The following is a 9727-nucleotide window of genomic DNA, read 5'->3' on the forward strand; positions in this document are numbered from 1 at the left end:
AGAAATGGATAAAAATAAATATGAACTACAGAAAATAAATAAAATGCATTAAGCTGCTAAACGCACGCTGTCATGGCGGACACACTAATCCTACGTGAACAGGTCCGACTGTGTTTCTTACAAATATTCTGATTGAGTCATATTTGGATGTAAAGTTTAAACCTGATGTTGACATAATTCTGTGTGTACAGACAGAACAAAGAAAGAAAACACACGAACGCTGCCTCGATATTTACTCGTCATTTATTTACGCAATATATTTTTGGAATATATTCATTTACAACATCTATAAAACACCTTTTACATAAATTATGCTACTGAAAAACTAAAACACAGAAGTGTGACGTTTCCTGTGCAGGGAAGAGGTTTGCAGACTGAACACTGAGACTGCAAAAGCAAACGGAGGCGCGGCGTGGAGAGAGCGTTTACTTTAGTGTATCAAAGAGTCAGTTATTCTCACCGCGGGAGTGTGAGGAAGGCCCATCGTGGGCTCAGTCTGAAGCCTGTAAACAAAACCAAACATCCGGGTGTTTTTATGATAAATGCATTTAAAAAAAACTCCCGTGGCAGGGGTGTGGTCTCTGTGGCAGGGGTGTGGTCTCTGGCCTGCTGCAGTGGAGGGGCGGTGCCAGGATGTCAGAGGGGACAAGTGAAATATGATGGAGCTAATGACCCTCCCCCCTTTATAGGCTGTGTCCCAATTCAGCGTCTGCAGCCTTAAAGGCCGCATTTTAAGGCCGATTACGTCACAGCGACACGACGAAGGCTGTTCCAATTCGAAGGCTGCTTGAAATGCGGCCCTCAAATGCGTCCTTCATTTCCCTGAATTTTAAGGACGTGGCGGTGTAGACTTCGTGGCCCAACATATCCCAGAATGCATAGCGCGGCGGTGGGTGTGGATAATTTTGCCGAAAAAAAAAAAAAAACGGCAGATGAGGGGCGCCCGAAGAGTAAACTTTAAGTACTGAATATTATGTCACTTATTTATGTGCAAATGTTTAATAACGAAGAACATTAAAACATGACTGTTGGCCACATGTCGGCAAAGTCATGTGACATTAGTGACGTTTGTACTAACTTGGTTTTAAAGCCTTTACTTTAAAATATACGCCGTTCAATAGCTGAGCTTAATCAGAGAATGATCAAAGCTCATGTAGAAACAAACAAATGAACAAAAGATTTTCTCCTTCATTTCTGTCAAACAAAGCTGTATGAAACGTTTCCAGCTGTTAGTATCATGGTTGCTAGGCAACCTGGGCAGCGCGACGGAGGCTAGACCGTCCCATTTCACAAGCCTCGCACTTCCGGCCTTAGCGGTCTTTGAGTACGCGGCCCCTGAGGATCGTTGAGGCTGCAGACCCTGAATTGGGACACAGCCACAGTGATGGAGGCGTGGGGAGAAGTGTGTAGAGAGGTCCGGGCGATAAGAAGCTGGAAAGGCCCCCCCCTGGACGGAGTTGACTAAGCTCACAATTAACTGTAAATAAAAAAAATCCTCATTCATCTAAGCTAACAGTAAGAATCCAACACAGCTGGTCGATCCACACACGACGCAGCCGAGCGTCAGTCTGTGATTGGACTACAGTAAAAAACTACAATAAAATCAAAAACAGGTGGAAAGTCTGAGGTGGTCAAACGCTCCTCTGTGCTGGAGTAAAGAATAAGCAGGTTTTACTGGGCTCACTTCCTGTTGATTAATTTCTTCTTCTGCTGTTTTTATAGTTTTATTGTTTTATTTACTGTTATATTGTTTTTATTCCCATTTCCTGTGTTGTAAAGCACTTTGTGATTTTTATCTGTGAAAAGCGCTATATAAATAAATTTTACTTATTTTACTTCCTGTTTAACTTTCAAATTAAAAGCCTAAAATCGCAGCTCATACAGTTTTCCTCCTCACGTTCACTCACCTGCTGATTTGACCTGAAACAGATGAACTAACAGAAGCGACGCGATCGTCAGACGACAGCCAGATCCCTCGATGTGGAAATAAACCTGCTCTGCTGTGACTGTTGACCTCTGATCAGAGCGTCTGACACCGAAAATCGAGACGTAATAAATCACGCGTAATCGTCCGACCTGAAGGTGAACTTTAACTCCAGCCGACTCACAGCTAAGCTTCAGTTCATGATGATCATGATCATGATGATGATCTGACTCGCCTCGACAAATAAGGCCGCAATTAACAGAGTCATGTGACTTCTGCACAGCTCACACTTCTAACCCTAAAGCAGCAACGCGATGTTTCCATAAATGTCACCGAGTGGTCGTTTAAAAAACCTTTTTTGTTTCTCTCGTCAATCACGTGTCGTTGGACTTTAATGATGCAAAGTTTTTAAACGTTGCTGTTCTCGGGCTAAGTCACGTGTCACAGACAACGCCACCATCATCATCATCACACACGTCCTGTAAAGCGGTGCACACGGGGCTGATTTACAGTGATGGGAAATAAAAACAGGAGCTTTCTTACAAAAATATGATAAAATAAGTGTGAAACTAAATAAAAAGCCAAAGAGAGGACGGCGTTTGTTGGTTTCCTTCTTATTTGGTGACTCTAAACAGACGGCAGCTGGTTAAAAGCCTCGTCCACTATAACAGGAGCTGGACGAGTTTCACAGACTCCTTCAGGTTGAAGATGAGAAACAGATCTGTGGTTATCTGACTGTGATTGTGTGAAAAACTCAAAGTGCTGAAGAGGAGGAGGAAGGTGCGACGTGGAGGCTAAGAAGCTTCAGTGCAGACGACAGCTCGAACATCACCTTCAGGCTGTCGGGCAAGGCGGCGTCCCCGATCCTGAGAACGGACCGTCAGAGCACGTAAACACAGAGAGACACATTCAGAGCGACGCCGTGCACGCGTCCGGCGGGCGAACGTGAAGGCGGTTTAAACACAGACCGAGGGGGCAGCAGGATAACAGAGGAATAAAATCCAGTGGAGAAAACAACACAGATCAAACATTCAGCTTCACATTTGACTTACAGAAGGTTAAGTTTGGGTTTTTGGAGCTTGGGTCACCGTTTCTGTCCGTTAGGGTGACGCCTGTGCTAACCGCTGAGATCTGAGGGCGTGGCACGTGACCGGCACGTGACCGCCACCAAACCCCATCACAGAACGCAGAGTGAGGCGAGCAGGCGGCAGGAGGAGTCACAGCGGGGAGAAACGGTCACTATGGTTTTGGTGCCGTGGCTCCAAAAGGTAAACACGACTGATCGCCCGACTGCTCGTGTTTCTGGAACCATTCAAACGTCTCCTGCTGTCCACGTCGCCGTCTCTGCGTGAAGCTGTGACTCAGGACAGAAACGAAACCACAAAAGTAAAGAAACAAAGTGAAGTCAGGATGAACTGGATGAGATCTGGATCTGGATCGTCACACAGACCAAACTCCAGCCGCTCACGTCTCTCACATTAAAACCACGACCTCGCCGAGCTCCATTTCAAAATAAAAGCACCTCCATCCTTGGATTGTGGGAATGTGGAGCTCACTTCCTGTCTGATTCTGATTTGCAACACAACCAGGAAACATTGAAAGGTGACTTTTAGCAGAACTAGCGTGACCATAAAGTGAGGGAATGTTCGTAGTGGTCAGACGGAGGCGTCGGGATACCCGGCACAGGCGGCGGCGCTGGACGGTGGGCGGAGCGGCGAGGCCGAGTGCCCCGTTAAAGGCTCGGGTTTCCGTTCAGGTTCTTAAATATCAACAGACGACAAAAGTAAAGGAGACGTTTAATCTGAAGTCGGCCGGGACAAAACCTCCGCGTCTGTGGTCCGAAACAGAGCCCGCCGCACGCTCGCGCCCGAGGAGAGTCTGCGGCGGCCCGGCGGTGGCGCTCTTCACTGAGGCAGGGGGACGATGACCTCCACGTAGTTGATGGGGAAGAAGCCGGACTCGCCGCTGATCATGCCCTCGTACCAGTTCTCGTCGATCTGGTTGGTGAGGATGATGATGTCGCCTTCTTTGAAGCCCAGCTCGCCCTCGTTCTCCGGCTCAAAGTCGTAGAGGGAGCGACAGCAGGGCTGATCCAAAACCTCCGGCTCTGCAGACAAACAAAAAACTTTATTTAAAAACCTCTGATGGACGGACGGGGCTCGAGACGCAGCGGCGAAATGAAAGCACAACGCTCGGATTTACCGCGAGTCTCTTTCCTTCTTCCTATTTCATTCCCTCCTTCATTCACTCTTCCTAATTCCTTCCTTCTGTTCATTGTTCCTAATTCCTTCCCTCCTTCGTTCATTCTCCCTAATTCCTTCCCTCCTTCATTCACGCTTCCTAATTCCTTCCCTCCTTCATTCACTCTTCCTAATTCCTTCCTTCTGTTCATTGTTCCTAATTCCTTCCCTCCTTCATTCACTCTTCCTAATTCCTTCCTTCTGTTCATTGTTCCTAATTCCTTCCCTCCTTCATTCACTCTTCCTAATTCCTTCCTTCTGTTCATTGTTCCTAATTCCTTCCCTCCTTCATTCACTCTTCCTAATTCCTTCCTTCTGTTCATTGTTCCTAATTCCTTCCCTCCTTCATTCACTCTTCCTAATTCCTTCCTTCTGTTCATTGTTCCTAATTCCTTCCCTCCTTCATTCACTCTTCCTAATTCCTTCCCTCCTTCATTCACTCTTCCTAATTCCTTCCTTCTGTTCATTGTTCCTAATTCCTTCCCTCCTTCATTCACGCTTCCTAATTCCTTCCCTCCTTCATTCACTCTTCCTAATTCCTTCCTTCTGTTCATTGTTCCTAATTCCTTCCCTCCTTCATTCACTCTTCCTAATTCCTTCCTTCTGTTCATTGTTCCTAATTCCTTCCCTCCTTCATTCACTCTTCCTAATTCCTTCCTTCTGTTCATTGTTCCTAATTCCTTCCCTCCTTCGTTCATTCTCCCTAATTCCTTCCCTCCTTCATTCACGCTTCCTAATTCCTTCCCTCCTTCATTCACTCTTCCTAATTCCTTCCTTCTGTTCATTGTTCCTAATTCCTTCCCTCCTTCATTCACTCTTCCTAATTCCTTCCTTCTGTTCATTGTTCCTAATTCCTTCCCTCCTTTATTCACTCTTCCTAATTCCTTCCTTCTGTTCATTGTTCTTAATTCCTTCCCTCCTTCGTTCATTCTCCCTAATTCCTTCCCTCCTTCATTCACTCTTCCTAATTCCTTCCTTCTGTTCATTGTTCCTAATTCCTTCCCTCCTTTATTCACTCTTCCTAATTCCTTCCTTCTGTTCATTGTTCTTAATTCCTTCCCTCCTTCGTTCATTCTCCCTAATTCCTTCCCTCCTTCATTCACTCTTCCTAATTCCTTCCTTCTGTTCATTGTTCCTAATTCCTTCCCTCCTTCATTCACGCTTCCTAATTCCTTCCCTCCTTCATTCACTCTTCCTAATTCCTTCCTTCTGTTCATTGTTCCTAATTCCTTCCCTCCTTTATTCACTCTTCCTAATTCCTTCCTTCTGTTCATTGTTCTTAATTCCTTCCCTCCTTCGTTCATTCTCCCTAATTCCTTCCCTCCTTCATTCACTCTTCCTAATTCCTTCCCTCCTTCATTCACTCTTCCTAATTCCCTCCTTCATTCACTCTTCCTAATTCCTTCCTTCTGTTCATTGTTCCTAATTCCTTCCCTCCTTCCTCTATTCTTCCTAATTCCTTCCCTCCTTCATTCATTCTCCCTAATTCCTTCCCTCCTTCATTCACTCTTCCTAATTCCCTCCTTCATTCACTCTTCCTAATTCCTTCCTTCTGTTCATTGTTCCTAATTCCTTCCCTCCTTCCTCTATTCTTCCTAATTCCTTCCCTCCTTCGTAGTATAATTCCTCCTTCCTTCCTAGTACCCGGCAGCCCCTCCCTCAGCCCCGGCTCCAGGCCCTGTACACCAGGTCTGAGCGAGGTTGCTGTGTCCTCTGCTGGAGGGGTCTTGTTCACAGACCCCCCCAGCAGCACACAGACCCCTCCATGGGGTCGAGAGCTGACTCTGGGGCTCGTCTCTGGATCAATTATTTTTTCCTAAATGGACGAACAGAAACAATCAAATCTCAGTTTCAGCCTCTGATCTGCCATTTTTGGAATTTTGTCTTTAAAATAAGATTTAAAATTCATTATTTGCAAATAGTTTCATATTTTAAAATTTTATATCCCAGCTTTGTCTGAAACAGGGTTAAAGAGCAGGTCATTCATCCAGACAAAGACGGTAAGAAGACATCCAGTGGGTGACGTTTGCTCCGTGACAACACCGACAGACGAAGATCACGAGGTGAAAAAGAACAAAATTCAGCCACATCTCATGTTTGATCAGCTGAAAATTTACTGTAGTTTTGCTGGATATCAAAAACTGCCGCTCACAGATGCGGGCAGATGTGTGACGGCGTCGGTGTGCGTTACTCACGGTGAGCGTTGCCGTTGGTAGCGGGGGTGTCGGGCCATGACGGCTGCACAGATGGTATGTGATCAGCTGGATGACATGTGGAGACAGATGGAGATGAGATGAGCACAAAACAAAAACAATGAGAGGAGCAGAGCAGCGCTGTGGTGTCAGACTGCCACCAGCAGGGGGCAGCAGCGTTTCAACAACAGCTGCAGGAAAAGCTTCACTCAGTCCTCACTTCATCTGTCTGAGCTCGTCACAGAGTTTAAGGTGACCACGTGCAGCTGAGCTCAGTTTTTAAATTAAACATAAATGAAGAGAAACTTCCTGTGAACTCTGACCTGTCAGCGCGACACACTCAAGGCGTCACTCAAACTACAGCTGACGACTAAACGTCACAGCTCGAGTTTTCATCTGTGTGCAGCAGGAAACAGGTGAGACGTTCACTGTCAGTTTGTAAAATGGAAACACTCCCACACGATGAACATGATGTGTGTGTGTGTTCGGGGGGGAGGGGCTACATAAAGGAATACCTACTTTTCCCGTTCGGTGTGCGGCTGATCTGCGTATCTATAACAGCAGAAGAAGAACAGTGTGACTCAAAGCAACGATGGAAACAAACAGACGCACAGACGGACGGCGTACCCGTGGACTTGAGCGAGGAGCTGTAGGACAGGCCGTTGCTGTCGAGCGCCTCGATGCTGCTCCTGATCGACTTTGGTTTGAAGTCTCTCTTGGGCCGGCTGCTGGCCGAGGATATCCTGGAGGAGGAGAGAGAGGGGGAGGCGACTCGAATCAAAGCCGACATTTCCTCTCCGGCGGCAGACCGGACGCTCCGAGAGGAAACGGGCCACATTTTAAACCTCAGATCTCAGATCTCGCTCTTACTCGCTACCTCTACCTCACTGAGCGGCTGTTTAACGAGGACCAAAGTGTTTTTAGCCTTTACTGATGGAAACATGGAGTAACAGCCTCTGACATTTCAGGAGGATAAAACTTCTGATGTCTGCACAAGCTGCCGACAGCGAGCGGCGGCCAAATCCAGACGCTTTCATCAAGAACAGAACCTGAAGTGTGAAAAACACCTTCAGTGACAAACTCAGTGAGCTCCCGCTTTAAAAACGCTGCTGACAGACCTGCTGTTCACGAGCGCCGCGAACGCCACGCAGACACGAACCCTGATCGCAGGAGAAGCGGCTCTCTTACCTCTTCTGCAGTTTCCCGCTGAGCTCCTCCAGGATCTCACACGACTGCTGGTGGTACTCCAACGCCGCCCTGATCAGTGCTGACAGCTGGTTCACCTGCTCCACCTGGTGGCCACGCACACACACACACGTTAATCGATAACGTCTCACGTGTGAAACCCTCCCCGTTACCCGCGTCTTCGCGTCTCTTACGTCATTCTCCAGGAAGTTGAACATGCTCCTCTCAGCCAGCTCTTTGCTTTCGTCGAACTTCTCCACCGCCTGCCGGATCTCCTCGTCGGCGATCTTCCCCTGACGCTTCTTCTTGTAGTCAAAGTCTAGTCTGCGGCCCTCCAGCTTCTTCAGGTGATGCTGCGAACACAGAAACACGTCGACACGCAAACGTCACACCGTGTGTTTCTTTACAAAAACATTTAAAACCATCGTGAAGATTTACGGAACTGATTCGTGGCTCATGTGGAGGCGAAGTGATCAGGTGTGTGCAGGTGGAGGTCACGTGAGGCTAAACGCCACGATCAGCGGATCAGAGGCGAGTTTACTGAGGAAACTCGAGTGTAAGAGTGAGATTCACGATCAGAAGCATGGCCACCCACACACCTGAGAGTCCAGGTGCAGGTCAGAGGGTTAGCAGCTAGCATTAGCTCGGTTTACTGCGCAGCATCTCGCGCAGTAAAGTGCAGGCAGGATGATCTGTGCGTGCAGCCCCGACAGGCAGATTTCAAACAGTTTGCAAATTCGCTGCAGAAATTTCAACGTGTTTCTGCTGCGCTGCAAACGGCGCCGGCGGTCAGAGGACCTAGTAGCCTCTCGTCTGTCTTTACCGTGATCTCTTTGAGGTCCTTGTCCTGTAGACTTTGCAGGGGGTCAATAAAGTTTTGTTTGACGTTTATGTCCAGAGAGTCCTTCACGTCTGCCATCTGCCTCATGGCCTCACCCACATCCACCAGAGCGCATCCTGCAGGACAGAGAGAGACGCCGACTTGTTATCACAGCGATCTCAATAAAATCATCTACAAGGTACAAACTGATACACGCAGCCGACCAACAGCAGCACAGAGGTGGCAAACACAGAGATACGACGAGGGAGGAAATCTGTAGTTCTTTGCATCCTGACCTCACAACGAGTGACGAGCTAAAGGACGCACACTGCACTCTCATTGGCCGGTGACTTGGTTTCAGACTCGGCTGCTTTCCAACTCTGACGGCCAGAATTTTAAAATGAACGTCAGGCTGCAATCATACCTGAGGCCACGCCCCCTGCTGGCCATTATTACAAACGACACTTCTGCCTTGTATGACTGTGCACTGTAACCTCCTGCAGGTTTTTGTCTGACATGCAGCGTTCTGCAGACCGAGGTCCGGCGTGCCGCTGACGCCTCACGTGAGCAGCTGCGTTCATGAAGGAGGCAAAGCAGCATTTACAACATTGATGCTTTTAAACTTGTGGTGCACTGTGCAGATTTTATTACGGAGCATCTTTGAACACTGCTGCATCACTGTAACACCGACCCTCTGCATGCGTCTTGTATTAAGCAGCTGCGTCCATGTTAAATGTTGCATTAAAGGACTAAAGCTGTAACTCTGTGAGTCTGTGCAGGCCAAAGATAACCGTGCTCACGCCTCGGCGCCAGTGCAGGGTTTGCGCTCCGCCTGTAACGGCCTCTGTGCAGCTGTTAGAGGCGTCTGAGAGCTGGTACCAAACAAAGAGTCCTCTCCCAGTTCCTGTCCGTAGCGCAGCATGCAGTCGCCCAGCAGGCCTTCGGTCTGGGGGTAGCCGGTGGTCTTCACCTGCCCTCGGATCTTGGACATCGTGTTCAGCATGTTCAGCTTGGCTCGAGACGCTGGCGAGGAAAACAAAGAATCAAACGCACGCCGGTTTGAGTTTGTAGCACAGAAAGCTCAAAGAACAGCAAACATGGAGGTGTTTGGCACCTGGGTTAGGCTGGAGGTACTCTGTTGTTTTGGACAGGAGGTCGAGCACCGACTTGCTGGTCACCTCGATTTTCTGAAAAAAGGTTGCAGTTAAATGTCAGGATTAAATCTTACAATTCCTAAAGCTGACAAACGTTTTAACGGCGAGTTAAATAAAGCGGACGCCCCGAGTGTTTCTCACCCGCTCCATCTCTAAGAAGTCTTCCTCCAGCTTCGTCCCCTCCGCCCCGCTGATCTTCTCACTGAGGAGCT

General features: G+C 48.0%; 1 protein-coding gene across 3 annotated transcripts in view; it reads right to left on the reverse strand.

Moving 5' to 3' along the window:
• Nucleotides 1–231: 231 nt before the first annotated feature.
• The window catches only part of sh3gl3a (SH3-domain GRB2-like 3a), a 28156-nt gene continuing 18660 nt past the window's right edge, over nt 232–9727 (reverse strand). Inside the window, exons 2-11 of one of the 3 annotated variants that reach the window (XM_085160745.1) lie at nt 9657–9725; nt 9476–9548; nt 9241–9384; nt 8365–8498; nt 7736–7894; nt 7545–7648; nt 6984–7099; nt 6876–6908; nt 6360–6425; nt 232–4031 (exon numbers count right to left, since the gene is read on the reverse strand). In XM_085160745.1, the coding sequence (XP_085016871.1) occupies nt 3829–4031; nt 6360–6425; nt 6876–6908; nt 6984–7099; nt 7545–7648; nt 7736–7894; nt 8365–8498; nt 9241–9384; nt 9476–9548; nt 9657–9725 (1101 nt within the window). In that variant the 3' untranslated portion in view covers nt 232–3828. The remainder of the gene's footprint in view (nt 4032–6359; nt 6426–6875; nt 6909–6983; nt 7100–7544; nt 7649–7735; nt 7895–8364; nt 8499–9240; nt 9385–9475; nt 9549–9656; nt 9726–9727) is intronic. The other 2 variants (XM_085160755.1, XM_085160763.1) reach the window with 2 other exon arrangements.

The sequence above is a fragment of the Neolamprologus multifasciatus genome, chromosome 1 (genome assembly GCF_963576455.1).
Source record: "Neolamprologus multifasciatus chromosome 1, fNeoMul1.2, whole genome shotgun sequence".
NCBI classification, from domain to species: Eukaryota; Metazoa; Chordata; class Actinopteri; order Cichliformes; family Cichlidae; genus Neolamprologus; species Neolamprologus multifasciatus.